Source organism: Cydia strobilella, chromosome 6, assembly GCF_947568885.1.
Source record: "Cydia strobilella chromosome 6, ilCydStro3.1, whole genome shotgun sequence".
NCBI lineage: Eukaryota > Metazoa > Arthropoda > Insecta > Lepidoptera > Tortricidae > Cydia > Cydia strobilella.
Window position 1 is genome coordinate 19,480,320 of NC_086046.1, and position 21,687 is coordinate 19,502,006.

A 21,687-nucleotide genomic window follows, 5' to 3' on the forward strand; every position below is an offset into this window, starting at 1 on the left:
TGTGCTGACACCTACCGGCATGTTTCGAATTTCAGTTTTAACCCCCTCCACCAGCGTCCGTCCGTGGCGTGCGGCCGCGGATTTGGTTCATTGGGTCTCAAAATATACCTAAATAAAACGAAGTTGCAATATACCACTTACCAAAGGGTTGCAGTTCATTTATTATTCCGATGTGTAATAAAACAAAGACATACACTGGTATCACTGGTATGCACTGGCATTGAACTGTAAAGACAGTAGATGTTGCTATTTGCATATTGCATGGTAGGATAAAAAGCAGCGTGCCAAAAGTACCCTCAACGGGCATAATAAAATAAAAGTGATGTGGTTTATTGCAAACTGAGTGTTGTAGCCACAGGTGAAGTTAAAAATATAGGCTTCAAATAAGGTATTTCGCTTAATAAGCGTTTTATTGTAAGGTAAAACGCTGCTATTAAGCTTCTGTACCGTTATTTGAAGCCTATATTTTAATATTTGAGACGTGTCTGTGATCGCCTGGTGGTCAGAAAACGCCAATGTGACTTATGTGACTCATTTATACTCACAAGTGAAACTGCTGGAAACAACTAGTACAAGTGCACTTAACAATCCGGGTACATGGATGAATGTTAAATAGACTAATGGGCTAAGTGTGAAGTGACATATTTTACTACACCTAATTATTTATAGGTGGGTAAGGAGGGTTGTCAGAAACTGAATGTATATAGATATCAGTATGTTTATTAAAAATTATTTCTGACATTTTTATATTTTTTTTATTTCATCCATCCCACAAATGTATTCAGGCCATAATTTGTGTTTGTATTCTTTTTCAATATTTATTATTGTATTCAACGTATTTACCTTGCAAAGAGGAAAATTAACCTTGATTGTTGAAAATTTTAAGTGTCATTTACCCAGGTAATAATACCAGACATTAGTAATGATAAGGCAGGATACAATTTATTTTACAGGCACCCAAAAACGAGTTTTCAATACATTCCTCCGAGCCTCACTTGTTTCTTTTTAAAAGTCTTAGTATTTGAGACAGGTAATTAACATGTAAAGTGCACTTATCACCACAGTGTAAATGTGATCAGGGCTTTCGGTCAATCAATTAAAGGATTAACTCATTAGCTACCATTATTTTCTAGCTATGGTACAATCTTGAATAACAATTCGTGATCGTGAATGATATTATGTTGACAAGTTAATTTCGGTAGGGCTATAACAACTTTCTGTTGCCCATCTGAAGGAGTTACCTCAGCCAGGTACCCAACATGAACTCTCTGCCGTTGTGTAGGTACAGTGCTCAGCAGCTGAGCCTCAGCTATTCATAATGTGAATGCCCTTGTTATAGTTATATACATTTTGTAAAAAAAAAAAAAAAAAAAAAAAAACTTAACTTTTCTATGATAGTCGCTATGTTGGTAAAGTCTAACTCCAGAGAGTATTCCAAAATATTCTAGGGCCTAAGCCCATACTAACCAACCTATTATGTGGTTTTATTTTATTACACGAGCAATAATTAGAGCCGGTATGGTAAGTATAATATTAATCCGAGAGCTGTATTACCGCAAGAATAACAGTAAGATGTTTCTCTCATTACTATTTGTGAAAATATGTAACATCCTGCAAGATGTATATAATATTAGTATATTAGGGCGTACGACATATATAACTTAACTTGGCCTTTGGTTTTAGATTAAAAACGTAGTGACCGTATCTGATCAAAGTCATGAGCAAGTGCTGTATTATTGTTAATAAAAACCCCGTCAATTTCGGTTAACCAGCTACAACTGAATCTAAGCTCTGTCCAGAGAATTGCTCTTCCGCTTAGTTCTTTGTGCCGTTTGATATTTTACACATTAGGTACTCTGTTTGCGTTTCTGTTTAGCCAAGGTTTGGCCGGTGCATAGACGACAGATCTGCGTAGTGTTTCAAAACAAATATTTGCATTCGCATAATTTCAACCTATAACAGTCATGCTACCCGGAAGACGGCTACAAAGCTAGGGCGTTTTGTCTACAACAGCACCTTATTTCGGGATTACTTGTACTACCCGTAGTGCAAGCTCAAGGACGAGCAAGATATATTTATATATAGATTATAGATTTAACTGATGTTGTTATCTGGCGGGTTAGGTAGGTAAGGTCAATGACCTTCGCGTGTAAAATGATCAGCATTCAATCATTTGGCATTAAGCACCCTTCTTCTTTTTATGTTTTTGAAGAGAAACGAAAGAAAGATAGTGATGTAGCTTTCAAATGAAGTGTCTTAAAGTGTCAAACGTGATTTGAGCACTAATTCAACCTGCCGCCTGGGCTATGGCGCAGGCACCTAGCTTTAAATCTTATCAACCCTCTATATTAGGATGATTTAAATAATAGTTATCTGAGTGAGCTTACTGATTCGCGCATGTTTTTGTACCATTCTCACAAAGCTAATACTGTTTTTTAAAATATTGTTACCAAAAACATTAAATATTAGAAGAATTTCACCGGACATCAATTAATGAGCATTAGTACAGTAATAACCATCGAGATTACCTTATTACTGCTTCCTGAGTAATTTTTAGCTTTTGATATTTAGAAACAAACTGACCGTTTTTTATATTGTTGGATTTTAACCCATTGATACATGTATGTAAATTCTTTCAGCTTATTAACTTAAGGGATTGGATCAGTTTTCCAGAAAATGACCTTTGTCCCCATTCCTTAAAAACGTGCGGCCTGCGAGGGCTCTGTTGTTAACCTGAAGTTGTCTAGGGAATCTAGGACATTTATAACATTAACGTGTGTTATTCATCTAGATTGATAAACAAAATGGCTTTGTTTCATTTGGACTGATACTCTGAGTAGATGAGTTGCAATGTGAGAGTCATACACGTTTTATACATATAGTAATTTGATTACCTCGTTCACGTCTTTCCTGAAGACAATGCAAAGTTAAGGGAATCTAAAGTTAACTTCTTACAATGCACCCTTGCAGGTGGGATACATTGTATCAAACATTTATAATTATATGCAGAGAAGGAACCTTTCTCTTAATGTTTTGACCCACATGGGATTAAATGGTGAATTTTTGGCCTGAGCCAGTCAAAAGTAATGTATTTCTACCTTTTAAGGAATGAATAAACTGAAAATGAATGAAAAAATTAACAACTTTATTTCAGGCACTAGTGGCCCATTAACTTGCAATCGCAATGACTTGCATCATATGTGGCGCCGGGGCGGCCCGCTGGTTATGGCAAACAAAATTAAATTTTAAAATTTTAGTTCAACGATTAGTATCATGAACTTTATAAAATCGTGACCTTGGCCCTGGCATAGGAATTACACAATTATTTGCTTGATTGAATGAACCCCGTCTGAACCCACTTCTAACCTAATAGATTGGTTTGTTAAAAACGGGGTTCATGGTGCTTATGGTGATTTCTAATCTTACTGCCCTAAAAGCCAGTTAACCCACTCAATGCCAGAGCGAACTACGCGTTGCTAGCGTAGTAATAACACGAGAAAAACAGCATGTAGCGAAAAGCGTCTACGAAAGGGAACCCGCCTAGCGGGTCGCTGGCAGTGAGTGTGTTACTTATTTTATCTTTTTAGGGTCTTATAATATTAAGACTTAGGGTCTCCCCGGGAGAATTTAATGTTTATTAGTGAGGTGTGTTTTTGCAGCAAAACGAAAGTGTAAATAATTTCTCAAATGCCTTGTGTAGGCAGAGATTTACATGGAGGTGAATCATTTTTACACATTGAAAAACATGTTAAATAGATACTTGTATCATAATTGGTTTGTAGTAGCAATATTTGGTTAATAAACTCCTGAACTAATTGCTACGCGCTTGCACAGCAGGCTAATGTATATTGCACGCCTTGCGCAGGCATGTTGTATGATATTAATATACTTAGCTTAAACAGTTTTAGTGTAACTGTAACTACTAAAAACCCAGTAACAACAGTTCCAGAACAATGTCCAACTATTAGCTTTTCGCCCAATGACTAATCATTTTTACACGCCTTACGCAGGCGGTAATAAAAGGTCTTGGCGTTTGGAGCCCTGTTGATTGTATTATACCAGTGTTATAGTATTTTTCTTCATCTACTAGCTTTTCATGATAATGAAACTCGCACGCCTTGCGCAGGCGACGGGTCTTCAGCTGGCTAAATAATAATGCAGGCGGGAAATTTTAAGTATGTTATTTGAATTCTAAAGCATAGCACAGCATAGCTTATCAGCACATATTTTAATAAACTTTCCGGCAATACCCGCTTGCGCAGTGGGTAATTGCTGTAGTATTTAGGGCTTGGCGGATATCCATTATATAAGTTACGTTATGGTGGTAAATTTCTTCACACCTTTCGCAGGTGGGAAATCTTAGAGTATGCTAAGTCAACATAATGCACCATTGTACTACTCTGCTTATGCAGCAGGAATGTATGCCTTGTGCAGGCAGCGGCTCCGTAACCACCAGACCTCCCAGCCTCAATTACGTTACTCAGTTTTTTCACAAGAGTTATTTTTATAGCAAAGGGTAAAATAGTGCCCCTCCTGTATGCTGTTATACATATACATATATATATACGAAATCAAAATTTTGTATGTATAAAAATACTTATTAACCAAAATTCATAACAACACAAACTGGATAGAGATACCTCAGTTTTACATACAAGAGTTTCACTTTCCAATCCCTTGCTTGAACTAGCAGGCAGCTTTTAACAGCTAAGTATTTATTGTTAGGTACAAAACCCTTAATTGAAAATAAAATTCAAAGGTGCTGACGTTACCGTCACTACCGTGCAACCAAAGTTGGCAATACTTAAGAGAAAACACAAAGATCGAAAAGGGAGGTTTTCGATGTAGGTTTGTTAGTTACCTTTCGCTCTTCAGAGCGGAAATAGAAGCCCAGCGATAGCTGGGCTTCGTCGACTTTAAGGCAGATAGGACCCTAGTTTGGAAGCGACTAGAGTAACTGTTTAATGGTGCCAATACCAAATATGGCATTTCTTTATTTTTGTGATATTTCGATTTCAATGCAAAGGAAAATAATTTTTATTACAGCAGCACAGTACCAGAAAATGTGGAAAAACACGGAAAATATCAGGTCATAGGTATATCTCACTATCATTAACACTGTAATTACTTTAGCCTAAAAATACTAAATGCAAACACACAGTGATTACTTAGCATAAATTACGACGTCATAGAGCGCGTCTGTTTAAGACCTTTGAAATTAGGCAGTTCTATTTTGAAATAGAAACCGTTATAACCTCCCTTTCGGAGGACACTAAAACGGAGGCCTATAAATTGCCATTTTCACTTTTTCAAGGGCCTGTTCCGTGCCTTAAGACGAATCGATTCACGGTAAACAAAATAATATAAAAGTCGCATACTTACGGCGACCGCTGCGCTGCGCTCGCGATGTGAATCGATCACGTGTCAGCTTCTCTAAACCCGTTAACGAACCCGAGCTGTCCGTCAAATGTTTTAAATTTAAATTATATTAATAATCGAACGGTAACACCGTTTTAAAAAAAATACTTTTAATTAGTACTTACAAAAAATTCTAAGAATTTAAGAATTTCTAAGAATTTTTTGTAGTGAACCGAACGTTCCGACAAACAGAACGCCAATGAACCAAATCCGCGGCCGCACGCCACGGACGGACGCTGGTGGAGGGGGTTAAAACTGAAATTCGAAACATGCCGGTAGGTGTCAGCACAATCATGAACCGGAACCGCTCGTCACTGACAAACTGCATCGCTCTCTCAAATATTAAAATATAGGCTTCAAATAACGGTACAGAAGCTTAATATTGATTTTTAACAATTACTTTTACATATAAATTGTAAAGAGTTCATGTTATTCAATAATTCAAATATACTTATTGTCTAAAAGGTCATTTTTATAATGAATAGTTTTAAGTATATATCTTAAGGAAATTAACAGAGCAGCAATAAATCTGTTATGCTTTTATGAAATAGTGCAAGCAAGTATAAAGTACCCAACTGTCAGTTTTGTCAGTACCATCTTTCCATACGGAGTAAACTGAGTAAACATTGTGAAATTGAATATAATATTTAACTAAAGCCTAGTCCCAGAGTAGTAAATTTACGATGCCAGTGGCTTGCAGGGCTGGTTGTGGCAAGAACGCTGTACTAAAGGTAAGTTACATCTTTTTTTAGGTTATGTCTTTGTTAGAGAGAAGTTCTAAACATATTTTCTTCATTGCATTTGTTTCAAGCGTCCAAAAACCGGTGATGCACTGTGTAAAGAATGTTTCTATTGGGCCTTCGAGACAGAAATACACTACACAATCACAAAAGGCGAACTTTTTAACAGAGGAGATGCAGTCGCAATTGCTGCCTCTGGTGGCAAGGACTCCACAGTGCTCGCGCATGTCATGAAGACGCTCAACCAGCGGTACGACTACGGCTTGAACCTGATGCTGCTCTCTATAGACGAAGGTATAACCGGATACAGAGATGACAGTCTTGAAACGGTTAAACAGAACCGGGACGACTATGAAATGTCTTTAAAAATCTTATCATACAAGGATTTGTATGGGTGGACGATGGATGAAATAGTAGCACAAATTGGTAGGAAGAACAACTGTACTTTTTGTGGAGTGTTCAGAAGGCAGGCGCTGGACCGAGGGGCAGCTATGCTTGGGGTGAAATGCATAGCAACGGGGCATAATGCTGATGATATTGCAGAGACAGTGCTCATGAATGTGCTGCGAGGAGACATAGCCAGGTTAAAGAGGTGCACTGCTATATCTACTGTAAGTATTTAAAAAGTTATGGTAAAAATATCTAAATCAATTTAATTAGTCTTAGACACCTTCACTAATAACTGGCCGGAAACAGCTCAACAACGGGAGTCATGGAAATCAATGGGAGAGGCCTTTGCCCAGCAGTGGGACACTACAGGTTATAAAAAAATAAAAAATTAGTCTACACTTTTTTGTTGTATGTCTTGCTTAGATGATTATTGTACTTATTAGCTGCCATTAACTCAATTGTACAATACCTTATAAACTTTGTTTCTACATATCTGTGATACTAAAATGACAGTTCAATCGGGCAAAACGAAAACCAGAAAGATTGAGTAGTATCTCTACTGAAATCTTTATTAAAAATCATTCACACTTGATTGAATATATAATTAGAATCTCCATGTTTTGTTCAGGGCAGTGAAGGCACAATCCCAAGGGTGAAGCCACTCAAGTACACCTATGAGAAAGAGATAGTGATGTACGCACATTACAAGAAGCTGGTATACTTCTCTACCGAGTGTGTGTTCGCGCCGAATGCGTATCGCGGTCACGCGCGGTCGCTCCTCAAGGATATGGAGAAGATCAGGCCCACTTGTATTATGGACATTATTTATTCAGGTATTATGCTAACATTAAAATTTTACAAACCCTGAATTAGAATGGCTTTTACACATTCAACTTTTATATTATATATAAAATACTTTTAATTTAGACTATAATTATGATAAGGTAGAAAATCATAACAATGCATAGAAAATCATGACAAATGGCCCTTTAGTGCTTCAATTTAGGCCGAGAGGGGCATACATTGTATGTTAAATTTGAGCTCCAGCTGCCCCTGTACCTGCCTACACCCATGGTGCATACTAGTCACTAATCCCTTTTGATAGAGTACATGCGGCGGCTTCTTAGTGGGCCAGTATGACGGCCCATCGTGTAGAGGAGCCATATAGTGTGAAAACCTGTTGTATAAGTTTCACCAACAATTATTGTAAATTTTCAGGTGAAACAATGGCAGTGAAAGAGGAAGTATCTCTCCCATCACAAAGGATATGTGTGCGGTGCAAATTCGTCTCCTCACAAGAAGTCTGCAAAGCCTGTGTACTACTTGAGGGCCTGAACAAAGGCCTACCCCGACTTGGCATCGGAAAAAGTTCTAAAGCCAAGAAAATGTTAGAAGAGTACAATGCCAAGCAACCTGGGAGTGAGCTGGACAAAGCTATCAAAGATCTAAATGATGAATCCGTAAATACTAAAAGTGAAGGCAGATGTAAGAGTAGGGTAAAGAATAACGAGAACTGTGGTAACTGTTCAGGAAAATGTGCTAAAAAAGCAGATGAAATGGAAAATAATTCAAAGATAAACAGTCTACTTCAGCAATATGGCTTGGAGAACACACAAAATGTACCGGTAAATGGACATGACCAACAGATTCCGGATGAAGATGACGGTTGTTCCGGATCCTGTGGGAAACTAGGATCAATGCAAATTGGTTTTTAAAATCTAAATTAAACACATTTTAATATAAAATGTTTATTAATTTACGTACACACCCAACTTAGCACAAAATACGCTATTACAAACATTACCTAGAATTAGTTAACTATATTGTACAAATTCGGGGCGTGCCTACAGTCGAGCCTTGAGTTAAGCAAACAATATTTCATAAATAATACAAATCAGTTACATTAATCATAAAAAATATACAATAAGACACAGAAAATACAGATTATTTCATTGAACTATGACATAGTACCTGTCTAAGGTAAACTATAGCTCTATTTGACTAATAAACGGAGCACTTTTTAGCACTAAAGCCCTATTTTACCTAAGTATGAACTCATTGCTAAAACTCACTTTAGTTGACTGTAGGTGTAGAAACAGCTTAAACAATAATATTATTTAGACCAGCGAGCCAGCCTAGTAAAATGACTCCTGTGTAACAAATCACACGTTTTTATTTCAACTGTTGCCTATATTTTGCTGCTTGCAATTTACAAACGTCTAATTTTCACAATTGTCCAGGCTAAAGATTAAAAACTTATCCTGTCACATACTCTCAAGTCACTGTTTCTACTTTTCCCGTTGTCTCAACCTGTCCCGCTGTATCAACTCGCCCCGTTGTGTCAATTTGCCCTGTTGTCTCAACCCGCCCCTACGTGATGAAGGCGGGCGCGCGTGATTCTATCCGCTCTCGGCAGATCGGGCACTGCTCTGTGATGTTGTCTGAACAATCCTCGCAGAGGCACACGTGGCCGCAGGGTAGCAGGATTATCTGTAAAGAGGGTGAAGTTTGATATTGAACCCTAATGCAATGCCTTAAAGTCTATCTATCATTAAACAACACATGCGAGAGTTTTGGACTGACTCTCTGAAAAGAACATAGATATGACTTTGTTTCTCTCTAACATATTAACTGTCAATAACGCTCGAGTGGACATAAAATAATCTGCTATCCAAGCAGTATCACCACATCAGTTAACTGACCAATTGTAAACCTTACTGCAACGACAAAAGTCAATGTAATTGTATGATTACCTATACTTCCTCAGGATTTTCAGACTACTCTACTCATTTAATTCCTTAGGATTCTCAGCAGCCTGTCACTCTCAATGACCGCCCGTTAGCTGCTTCTTGACTTCGTTCTCGCGCGCCTTGCGCCGGCGCTGCAATATGTAAAGCCTGACCAGGAATATATGATCACGCGTCATGTTGCGGAATTTCACTGGAACTATTTTTTTCATACTATACTGAACTGTCACCCTATACATGCGCAACAGCGCCCTCTAGCCCTTAAATGCATAATGATGTATATATGCATCGTATATTTGATGGTCCGTGGCTCAATATGCAGCTATCCAAAATCACATTTATTACTTTTATACAGCATGACACATCTATTTCAATTTATTAAAAAGTTATACAAAAAATCATGCATTTAAGGGCTAGACAATGATCTTATATTACTGGTCAGGCTTTTACTATGTCAGAAACGTTAGAGCACTAGTCCTACGCACACGCACACACCTCCTTCGGGTTCTCGGTGCAGACCACGCAGAGCTGCGCCTCGCTGAGGTCTCGGTCTCGGGCGCGCGCGCGGCGCTCCCGCCGCCCGGCCGCGAGCTGCTGCTTCACCTCGTGCTCGCGCGCCTTGCGCCGCCGCCGTGATATGTACTTGTAGGCGATGCGGGACCCTGCCAGCGCCGCCACTGTGCCGAAGAGGACCACCAGTACTCTGGGAAAGGCATGTTACTTATTATATTCTCGTAGTATACAGGGTGGCTAAAAAATAAGTGCATTCCCGTTGCCAAGGTTTTGGGATTATACTGAACAACCGTTACTATGGGACCAAATTTAGCTTTATTTAATGATTTTAAGTCATAAACCTTAAATTCCATAAGAAACATTTGTTTTTTAGGGTTCCGTACCTAAAGGGTAAAAACGGGACCCTATTACTAAGACTCCGCTGTCCGTCTGTCTGTCTGTCTGTCACCAGGCTGTATCTCATGAACCGTGATAGCTAGACAGTTGGAATTTTCACAGATGATGTATTTCTGTTGCCACTATAACAACAAATACTAAAAACAAAATAATATAAATATTTAAATGGGGCTCCCATACAAAAAACGTGATTTTTTTGCTGTTTTTTTCCGTAATGGTGGGTTCCGAGTCCGACTCGCACTTGGCCGGTTTTTTTTAAATGATGTTGTATGTAATTCGGAACGTACAGGTTGAGTCGATGCAATTTCCAAACGCATCGTCAGAAATGTCAACATTGTTAACAAAAATTTTCTCACCCACTCCGACACGTAAAAATACACAACTTTCAGAGTTTACTGTTACATTATCGTATTATCGTAAAAAAATGAGTGATTCCAGTAATGAAGATGATCTAACGCCTGTGGATGTTGCACTTTCCTCGCAATAGTAAGGGGAAAAGTTTTGTGTTACACACGGGTGCAAATGTATTTTACTACTCGTGTGTTGAAACACTCGCTACGATCAGGATTCTATTTTAGAACCACTCGCTTCGCTCGTGGTTCAACTATGCCACTTTTTCCTTTCGCTTGCTCGTGTTTCAATTCTACACTCGCGGGTAAAATAAAACTTTGCACCCTTGTATAACAAATAACTATTATTTGGTTTGGTTACATTTATTTATAACATAGGTAAATTAGGAAACAATCGCTTACATGAGTCCGGTGAACATTATAACGACAACAGCAAGACAGCAACTAATACAATTACAATAAATGACTACGACACGCCGAACTCTCAATCCAGTTTGTTGTATTTAAAGTGCCTCATTAATATGTGTTCAATGATTAGGCAATTATATGCTATTGTGGTGTAGAAAATATCGAAAAATCGGAATTGAATACAAACAGAATAATTTAACCTGTAGCTAAGCGTTACCATTAATGTAATTCAGTTTTGTGTTTTTGATTAATCACACAATATTTGCATTTTGCATACACGGCACATTAAGTTACGTATTTTTTTTAAACTATATTTTAATAAACAACACAAATTATCAAATATTACTCTACAATTACACTAGGTTGTAGGTTTATGAAGGAAGTAAAGGAACTCATATACAAAATCTTAGGCGAAACTCACTGAGTACTGATGAACATATCGAACATTCATGAAGAGCAATTAAGGACAACCGCAGAGCCAGCTCCCGATCGATCGTAAAAAAACTAATCAACTAACTAAGTACACGTGAAACTAAACATGTGCACCTCTTTTGCGAGTTGGTGACCTACTGAGTAAAACATTGGATGTTTTCAGACAGTATTCCTTTCGTAGATATATAATACCTCCTCGTTTTTGCACGCACTGATATAAATTACGGGAAAGAAAATATAAATTGTTGTAAATAGTACCATAGCGCACAAATAAAAGTAGAGTCTGTTCGGAAAGAGAAGAGTCGTGGAATGTATTGGGCACAGACTCTAGCAACGAATGTTTCCGCGTAATTAGTACGAATGTGAACTAGGGATAGCTAGACGATTCGCACATGAGTTCAGTATCTATGATTGTCATAGCATGATAAGACATAACGAACCAATTTTCCTGCATTATTACAGCGCTTATTAAGGGCACTCAAGAGCTATAATTAAAAAGTCACGTGAAGTCTTCTAAGGTCTCTAGAACCATACTTTGTAGTAAAATATAGCATAAGCCACGGAGATAGTTCGTGGACTTTCGCCGAAACAACGTCTAGCAGATATTGTAAAATATAAAGTAAAAATATTAGCTCCCCCACATCAGCGGTAAAGGAGCCATTACGTAGCATTTCTTTCATGGACTGGACCTCGATCAAAATTCCTAGAGCTATCATTTACGACTTACCTTTGGAAATCTCTTAAGCTCGCCAGTCTCTTTAGCAAATTTGACGTAGTAGCAATTGTGAGGTACAATGGTAGACCATCTCTGGGCGCTGTATCTTCAACGCCCCCATCTCTCCACTTAGTTCCCGCACAACTGTTATTTAGGAGCCATCCCATTGGATTTATTCCATGGATTGGAGCCCGATTAAGATTACTAGAGCTATCATTTACGACTTACCTAAGGAAATCTCTTGAGCTCGCCAATCTCTTGAGCAAACTTGACTTGGTAGCAGTTGTGAGGTACAATGGTAGGCCATCTCTCGGCGGCTGTATCTTCAACGCCCCAGGCGGACCACTAAGCTCCCCCACAGCAGTTATAAAAGAGCCGTCTCGAAGCATTTCCTCCATGGATTGGAGCCCGCGTTGCCTCACGCCAGAGAAGAAGCCCCACACGTGGTCGATGACGCCGGGGGACATGGGCTCGAACTTGTCGGAGATCACGTCCATGTCTGGAGAGATTTATGGTTTGTTTAACTCAAATCATCTCAACTTTACAACTTTTAGTTGCGTCCTCTTTTACGATTTGTACCCGTTAATAATAAAAATGTTTACAAAAATATAGCTTTAAGGGTGCGGTGAACCTGAAGAGTATAGCTATATGAAAAAAGTGTAGGGTGCTCCTAACTATATAAATAAGATAAATAAACTAGGGTTCCCCTCATCTGGCATAATATTGTTTGTCAGAAATACACTTCGCATAACACGTATCGCAGAAAACTTTTAGTCGAATGATACTTTCGCATAAACATATACTTGCCATAATAGTTATTTGGCAGAATTTTCTAAGTGGGTTAGGTTAGGGCTTTCTGCCAAATAATTATGCGAAAAGAAATTTTGCAAAGTAATATTATGCAAAAAGAAATTCTGCAAAGTAATATTATGCGAAAAGCAATATGCCAAAAGTATTTCTACCAGGTACCATTATGCAATACAAAAATATGGCAAAAAACTTTCTGCAACACAATAGGGAACCCCTAAACTATGCAGCTTGAAACGAAAAAGCGTTTTACTAGTAGCACCTATGTGTGGTAACATCGAGCTGTTTGTAAATGGTTCACGATGCGGTGGCTGTGTAATCTCTGGCTATATCTTACCAAGTAACTCTGCCGCCAGCGCGTCCACCACTTCAATGCTGAACTTGCCATTGCTCAGTACGAAGGGACAGGAGTTGCACACCTCATGGATCGTGCGCGTCTGATCCGACCAGAAACCTGCCGACGTGCGCGCTATCACATGCTCCTTTATCGTTAGCCTGTAACAAGTTTTATATCAATGTCATGGTACTTTTACTTATTCTGTGGTCATGGTTTGTTCTGTTGTTGTTAGCATACATTTGGCGTAAGCTGAAGGCTCTATATTAGGAATCTTTAGCATATTGTGTCCTGTGACAACGACATGTTGCGCGCAATAGACCCTACTCAAAGTGTTGTGTTCCTGCCTGAGTAAGGTTGCCAGCGGACTTAGCACGGTATAGCATTTTTATCGCCTCTCACCATGCCTGTCACGTTCTAACGTATGTTAGTGCGAAAGTGACAGGCATAGTGACAGGTGATAAAAATGCAACCATGCTGACACCGCAGAGCTCAACGAGGGTGCGGAGTGTTAGGGTCGGCAACGCGCATGTAACTCGTCTGGAGTTGCAGGCGTACATAGGCTACGGAGACTGCTTAATATCAGGCGGGCCGTATGCTTGTTTGCCACCGACGTAGTATATAAATATATATATTACCTGTGTCAACTTGAATTTTGCAACAGGTGTATCATTAAACAGGAAGGGTACGCTGATAAAAGTAAAATCAATACAATTTTGAATTTTTCGAGATTAGGCGTTTTAAGATTATAAATTGTATGGAGATGACATCTATCAGCGTACCCTTCTTGTTTGAAAAATATTATAGTCTATAAAGGGCCCGAAATGATTCTGTGTGATTGTGTGTTGTGTGTCCATAGGTATATTACAATAATGGGTTTACCTTTGAACAACACCAGTGACAGAGTTGTTGTAGTTACTAACAATGGGGTTCCCGAGGGGCTTCACCAAGCCCCGGATCACCACATACGGAATGGTGTTGTTGGGGTACTTGCTGATCTCTCTGCTGAGTGACGAGTCTATGTCCAGCACTGGTGCGGTCTGTTGGGATTAATCATTTTTATAGTTTCTGTAAATGAACTTTTATTTTTATTTTTTACCTATAATTGAACAAGGTTAATTTTCCCTTTTAGTCAGAGATGGGCAAAATGTAATCGACTAACGATTAACGATTAAGATTACAAGAATTAATTGCGACTGACGATTGAAAACGACGATTGATCAATCTTAGTTGTATAGAGTGCAACTAATTTAGTTGCAACTAAATTAGTTGCCGATTGATTTCGGACAACTAAATTTTGTAATCGACTAATTAGTTAGACTATTTTCTCGCGACTAATGTTAGAAGCAAATTGAATAGAATACCTCGGTATGGCTATGTTGACAGACTGATTAGGACATCTTAACGGATGTTTAAAAATAAAATAGTCATGTATTACTTACGATATTTTGACCGTTTCTAAGGAGTGAGATCTGTTCTCACTATTATTTTGCTACAAAAGTAAGTAAGTTTAATGACCACACGTTAAAAACAAAATAGACCGCGTATATAATAAACAACATGCAGATGTGTCATTCAATAGAACGTGTTATTTTTAGAAGATGCGTCGGCACTTGCACCAAAATGCAACAAACAACTTCCAGTTCCAGGTAAGTAGGATTATCCCATTGTTTTGTCACCGCGTGACACTAAAAAGAGTTTTACTATTGTCAGAGACAGCAAAATATTGATAGTTTCTATGTCTAAGATTTACTCAGTATCGTATAATTCAAAGTATTAATAACTAGCTGTGCCCGCGGCTTCGCCTGCGTGGAATTCGGTCTGTGTCAGTAAGCGGCTAATTCACCCCTAATTTATCTCCCTGTCCCCGGGAGACGGAACTTAAAGTAAAGTTGACAAATGGATACGCTAGAGGACTGTAGTCCAGATAAAATATTTTACAATTAGGTACCTACCACCAAAGATAGATATAACTCCGTAATAGATGGATACAGTCTAAGGAAAAAACGTGCCTCGAAAATCACAAAAATTTGATTCTCGATCAGATGTCGCTACTACCTTTTGCCTACTCTCGTATAGAGGGCGTTAACGGTTTCGTTTGTTATTATTTAACAATTTTAACGCATATCAGTGAAAGAACATGGGTCAAAAAAATAAAAATAATTAATGCAAATAAAAAAGATCGTTTATCCATATTTAAATACATTTTATCGTATTTTAATAAATCTTCATTTTTAGTTTTAAAGTGTGTCGATAGATGGCAGTGTGGTTACAAAATTTACTATGACAGTACCGCTCTATAATATTACATCCTCTTTGCTACCACTAAATAAAATTACACTCCAAAAGGTTTTTGTTGCCCTTATTAAAATTTTTGACGTGATTTAAACGGCATAGAGTAGTAGGTGTATATCGAACGATTCAGTACCATTTTTGTATTTTTACGTCCTTGACTGTACCTATCCAAATCGGGTACACTACATATTTCCGAAAAAATATTATTCCGAATTTTAGAATGTCGAATTTTATCATTCCGATTTTTAAATGCTCGACCCATCAAAATTCCGACTGTCATAATTACGAATGATGAAAATCACGAAGATTTATATTTCCGAAAACCCAAAAAGCCGAATTTTGTAAATTCCGAACTACATAATTTCGACTATAACAATTCCGATGGTGGCAAACACCGAATTTAACATTTACGATTTTCAAAATCACGAATTCGGAATTGCCCTTATCCGATTCCTATTTTAAATATCCCAATTTTTAAATGTCCACTTTTTTGGCAACAGTTCGTTTTCTTGGGGGTCGCAGTTCTAACCTAACCTAACCCACTTTTCTGGCAACAGTTCGTTTTCTTGGGGGTCGCAATTCTAACCTAACCTAACCCACTTCTAGCAACAGTTTGTTTTCTTGGGGGTCGCAGTTCTAACCTAACCTAACCCACTTCTAGCAACAGTTCCGGTTCGCAGTTCTGTCTAATTTATTTATGCCGAATTTTTATGCCAAAAATATTTTATGCCGAATGCCATGACGCGGCACGACAGGTACCCGTACTAATTACTAAAACGTGAGTCTTCATTTGAATATCACGGACTTCATTTTTCCAATCTTAAAAAACCGAATTTCTGAATACCGAATTATTTTATTTCCGATCGGACAATGATTTTTCGGAATTTAGGAATTCGGAAAAAAAATTTTTTCGGAAAAGTGTAAAATCGGAACTTTAAGCTTTCTGTCAAGTGACAATCGGATTTAAAGTTTTCGGAAATAGCACATTCGTGATTTTATTCCATCGTGTTTTTAAAAATCGTAATTTTGATATTTCGGACTTATAAATAATCGGGATTATGAAAGTCGTGGTTATAAAAATCGAAAAAACGTATTTCGGAATATTTGGGTGTTCCCATCAAAATCTTGTCATCCAAATCGGTCCTCCAGTGAAATCAGTCTAAGCATGACGCCGGCGGCGGGCAGTGTCTGCCCCTTTTTTTGTTGTTTTCGGAGTGGGAAATGCAACTGCGTAGCGTCTGCCCCTACGACTTGTTGATAGTCATAGCGAAGCAGGCGCTCACCGGGACCTGTAGGCGCTTAAAGCGGAACGGGAAGTTGCTCAGAATGGAGGGGGATACGCAGGATGAACACGGCTTCTCCGGCGCCACACTCCGTCAGGATCTGCGCCTATATATGTATTGCGTACGATGTATTTGGGATCACAATCGAGACTCGCGCTGGCTTGCCGTTTCAGCCGAAAGCGAAGCGACCTGCCTGGCTAGAGCGCCACTGAGTCTCTCACCGTGGTTTTTCTTAGACTCCTGAGACCGTGCCCCTTGTGGCCGCAATGCATTGCGAGACTTTCGCGAAAGATTCGATTTTTTTCGGGAAGGCATGGTAACGCGTATAAGTCCCAAATCGTTTGACATTTACTGAAAAATTCGTGACCATTATTAAGAGGAAAGGGCACGGCCGCTTCTCCATGCAAACGCAGTCTCCATTTTTTGGATAAAAACTACCCTATGTTCTTCCACGGGACTCAAACTATCTCTATACCAAATTTTATCTAAATCGGTTTAGCGGTTTAAGCGTAAAGAGAAATTAAAAAAAGGTTTTTTCATTTTTTTTTGTGTTTTCACTCGGGAATGGTGTCATTTTGATTTCATAAATGAATTCGGCATACCCGATTTATACAAAAACGATACCTAACTTGGCCTAGTAGCTAAAATGATATAGTTATCAAGATAAAGTTTTTAACCCCTTTTTCCATGGGGGATGAATTTTTAAAAACGCTGAAAAAAAAATTTCTTGCTTTTTAATATAATTAACGTTTTGCAAAGTTTTAAGTTCCTGACTTAAAATAAAATTTGCACCCCAAGACAAACTTTCATCCCCTTTTCAACCCCCTGAGGGGTTAAATTTCCAAAAACGTCAAAATTAGTTTTTTTGTAATCGTCTATCATACATTTCTAAGAAGTTTCAAAGCATTTGTAATGGATTCAAACTTTCAACCCCCTTTTAACCCTGTTAGGTGACGAATTCTTGAAAACGCTAAAATTACTTTTCCTGTATTATAATAATATGCCCATTATACAAAGTTTCAAGTAACGCACTCAAAAAAAAAATTGAAATCCATACAAACTTTCAACCTCTATTTCACCTCCTTATGGGATGAATTTTCAAAAACGCTGAAATTAGTTTTCTTGTATTTCAATAATATATCTTCTTACGAAGTTTCAAATTGCTAGCTTAAAATAAATCTTGAACTCCATACAAACTTTCATCCCCCTTTTTAACCCCCTTAGGGGTAAAATTTCTCAAATTTTTATAGCCTATAACCTGGCCGTGGATTTTTTCGACAGATTAGTAAAGTTTGCATCAAAATCCGTTCAGCCGTTTTCATTTGTAGCGCGGTCAAATAAACAGACAAACAGATAAACAGACAAACAGATAAACAGACAAAAATTCTAAAAACTGTTGGAATGTGTTCTGTTATCGATTCTAAGTATCCCCAGCCAATTTTTTTTCGAATATCTTCCATGTACAGACTTTCGACCCTCTTCCGCTTTATTATAAGTATAGATAGATGCACCAACCTACTTTATTGTTTGCGATTTGTAAACAATACAGTTTTTCGCTATTTGTCGTTATTACCAATATATCGTTATAATAATATTATGGCATTATTTGCATTGTCATTCAAGCATTTCAAATTAAACGTGTATACATAATTTTAGCTCAATCGGATGAAGATATCTGCTTCAAAATAAGTCGCAAAATTCTACCCAAACTAACATAGTTACAACATACGAGTACCTCCGTATGTTACATACATACGTACTTGTAGTTACATATTGCAAGATAAAAAATGCAAAAACGGGCGACTACGTAGTTTTAATATAGATTTAATCGTGAAATTTAGTCGATTGAAACTAAAACTAATTTAGTTGTTAGTCGAACATTCTCACAACTAATTTAATCGCAACTAAATTAATCGCGATTAAAAAATGACGATTGATATTTTTAATCGATTGATTAGTTAACTAAAATATTAATCGATTAATGCCCATCTCTGCTTTTAGTTACCATTTTCCATAATCATTGTATGTAAAAAAGTAACAAAATTGGAGTTCAAAACAGAGTGCGAGTCGGACTCGCGCACGAAGGGTTCCGTACCCGCAAAAAATCACGTTTGTTGTATGGGAGCCAGGGCCGGATCTAGGGTAGAGCGAGTGGAGCGGCCGCTCTAGGCGCCGGATGGCAAGGGGGTGCCAAAATGGCAAATGAGAAAAAAAATATAAGTTTTAAAAGACGCGAGTGTAACGCGGGCCCAAAATACGGTTCGTTTTGCTTTTGGGTAAAAAGCTTCAACGAAAGGCGCCAAAACCCGATTTCGCTCTACCCTGATCAAGGACTTGGGTATCGGCATTGATGGGAGCCCCACTTAAATATTTATTTTAATCTGTTTTTATTATTTGTTGTTATAGCGGTTGTTATAAATACATCATCTGTGTAAATTTCAACTGTCTAGCTATCACGGACAGTCCCGTTTTTACCCTTTGGGTACGGAACCCTAAAAACATACAGACCTTTTAGGACTATTTTTCAGGACTCTTAATATAAGAAAAGTACTTAATATAGTCTGGCAAACACAACTTGTCAGTCAATAAGAACCTCCCTTCCCTTTCTTTAGGGTGCTATTACTAGCGTAAGACAAAGATCTCTGTCTATGTTTGAAATTAGACAAACCTGAGCCAAACTATACCTAGTATAGTAGTAATTCAGTCAAAAACAAACTAAACCTCAAGAGCTTATTAAACTATCCTAATTTAGTGACACAAGAGGGACGACGCTATCTCTTATCGCGTCTCACGTATAGCGGCGTCCCTCTGTTAGTCACTAAATTTAGCAGTGTAATAAAAGCCCTTAAAGTTTTGTTATTGTTATGCAATGTTTATCTTCCGAAAAACAATTTTGTTAACTCTGGCAAAAACATCACTTGTTCAGCTTAAATTAACTAAAGATTCAAATTACCTGTAAAGCATTTAATATATGCTTGCATTTGCTCAACTGCTTTACACAGAAGCCGAGGATAAGCGAATCCAAACCAAGAATCACCGTCTCTCCGATCACCTCGGTGAAGAAATCCATGGTGATCCAAATTATATTATATTACGCCACTGTCAAGCCAATATTGATGATATCCGGCTAATAATATTTAAATGTTCCTTAGAATAAATCCCATTATCACACGGAACCACAGCACGGAACCAAAGAGCATATAATCACTACAGAACTGAAAGAAAATCACAAAATCAGCTGTGATTTCTTTTGACAGATTTCGTTTTGTTTTTCGTGCTATATTTTTAGGTTAAGCTAAGTACCAATTTTTTGCAATAATGAAACGCTTCATTTGATGTGATTATGTCATGGGTGATGGGTGTGGATGGGTGTGTCATGGTCATTCAACTCATGCTTGATTTGATCATGATTTTGGACATGATCGTGTCACCATCACGGGAATAGACAAGACAGCTAGCATCGGAAAATGGTATATACATAAAGCCCCCTGAACACTCGCGTTCGCGGCTTCGCGCCGCGTAGTCTGGAGCGAGCTTAAAATTGAGGCAACTAAACTATAGTTTGTCAAAGGACTGTCTCATTTCAAACATAGACAGAGAGCATATTGTTGTAAAATAGAATGTGAGTATAAAGAAAGTAAATATAGTTGGTCAAGCAAATCTTGTCAGTACAGAAAGGTGGCAAATTTAAAAAATGTAGGCGCGAAGGGATATCGTCCTATAGAAAATTTGAATTTCGCGCCTTTTTCTACTGACAATTGGTTTACCAACTATAACTTAAATAGACAGATCATACTAACTTTGTCTTACACTAGTACTAGCACCCAAAAGAAAAAAAGAGAAGGATGAGTATAGTTTTTTTTTGTTCTTATTTACTGACAATTTGGTTTGACCAACTATAGTTAGTTGCTCTATAGGATCCAGAATTATTCCAGAATCCAGACGTCTGGCAGCCATACATATACTATTATACTCTTTGTGGCAGCCGTTCATCAGTGAAGGTCAAAGGATACAAGATTTAGTATTAAATTCGAATATAACATTCCCAGGCCAGGCGGTTCAACTAGCGTTGAAGGGTGTGCCATGAATCGGAAACATAAACTAAATGTGAAGTTTATGTTTCTCCTCGTGAAAAAAATCTGACGGCTCCTGTGCTGCCTCCTAGAGTTCATGCACGATCGTTGCTTGTTATATTATCAATGACCTCAATTGCCTAGTTAATTGGGTGACAGCGGGAACTAAAACGACCTAGTCTAGCTATTATAGTCCGTTTTTTTATGATGTGTCTTTATCACTTGAAAAATAAGTCACAGCAAATGTGTTACAAATTATAAATCATATACGGTCTTTACATTATTTTGCTTTAATAAGTAATATAAACAATTTTTTAAAGCGTTTTTCAATAAAAAAAAACACGGCAAGATCGTTTACCTTTTCTCTAATGCTAAAAAAACGAACTATAATTAGTTTATAAAAGCAAAATAATGTAAACGATCGTATGATTTATAATTGTAACGAGATTGTAACATGTTTGCTGCGACTTATTTTTCAAGAAAGACACGTCAAGATCGCTTGCCTTCTTTCTAATGCTATAAAAAAACGAACTATAATTCAAAGAAAATAAAGTGGAATTTAAAACACGCACCCCTAATGCTCTATAGTCTTTTAAAAAGCCATGATAAAACCTACCTTATATAGGTATAACATAAAGTCATTGCTACAATCTTGTGTCAGATAAGACCGGTTTTCGATGCAATAGTGACTTGATTGACTAAAGTTGGTCAGTGTAAGATCAGCAATTAAGGAGACAAGCCATGGTTTTATCGCGTTTCCTTACTTCATATTACCAGCACCGGTAT

General features: G+C 37.8%; 2 protein-coding genes across 2 annotated transcripts; one reads left to right on the forward strand and one right to left on the reverse strand.

The window, feature by feature from the left end:
* Positions 1 to 5,989: 5,989 nt before the first annotated feature.
* Positions 5,990 to 8,300, forward strand: LOC134742208 (cytoplasmic tRNA 2-thiolation protein 1). Its single transcript, XM_063675212.1, has 4 exons — positions 5,990 to 6,149; positions 6,230 to 6,769; positions 7,177 to 7,381; positions 7,767 to 8,300. Exons 1-4 carry the CDS (start codon positions 6,102 to 6,104, stop codon positions 8,261 to 8,263), a joined length of 1,290 nt encoding a protein of 429 aa, XP_063531282.1. The 5' UTR covers positions 5,990 to 6,101; the 3' UTR covers positions 8,264 to 8,300.
* A 30-nt stretch (positions 8,301 to 8,330) lies between these two features.
* LOC134742209 (mitochondrial E3 ubiquitin protein ligase 1) lies at positions 8,331 to 20,026 on the reverse strand. Its single transcript, XM_063675213.1, has 6 exons — positions 19,782 to 20,026; positions 14,133 to 14,290; positions 13,254 to 13,411; positions 12,338 to 12,608; positions 9,791 to 9,998; positions 8,331 to 9,038 (listed from the first exon to the last, which is right to left on the reverse strand). Exons 1-6 carry the CDS (start codon positions 19,896 to 19,898, stop codon positions 8,919 to 8,921), a joined length of 1,032 nt encoding a protein of 343 aa, XP_063531283.1. The 5' UTR covers positions 19,899 to 20,026; the 3' UTR covers positions 8,331 to 8,918.
* Positions 20,027 to 21,687: the final 1,661 nt, after the last annotated feature.

Bases quoted from the DNA above. Each gene is read 5' to 3' on its own strand.
- LOC134742209 (XM_063675213.1), bottom strand. From the start codon at position 19,898: ATGGATTTCTTCACCGAGGTGATCGGAGAGACGGTGATTCTTGGTTTG. The intron at 14,291-19,781 runs GTAATTTGAATC...TAATCCCAACAG, and splicing joins ATATATTAAATGCTTTACAG to ACCGCACCAGTGCTGGACAT. The intron at 12,609-13,253 runs GTAAGATATAGC...AAATCTCTCCAG, and splicing joins GCTGGCGGCAGAGTTACTTG to ACATGGACGTGATCTCCGAC.
- LOC134742208 (XM_063675212.1), top strand. From the start codon at position 6,102: ATGCCAGTGGCTTGCAGGGCTGGTTGTGGCAAGAACGCTGTACTAAAG. The intron at 6,150-6,229 runs GTAAGTTACATC...ATTTGTTTCAAG, and splicing joins GCAAGAACGCTGTACTAAAG to CGTCCAAAAACCGGTGATGC. The intron at 6,770-7,176 runs GTAAGTATTTAA...TGTTTTGTTCAG, and splicing joins GGTGCACTGCTATATCTACT to GGCAGTGAAGGCACAATCCC.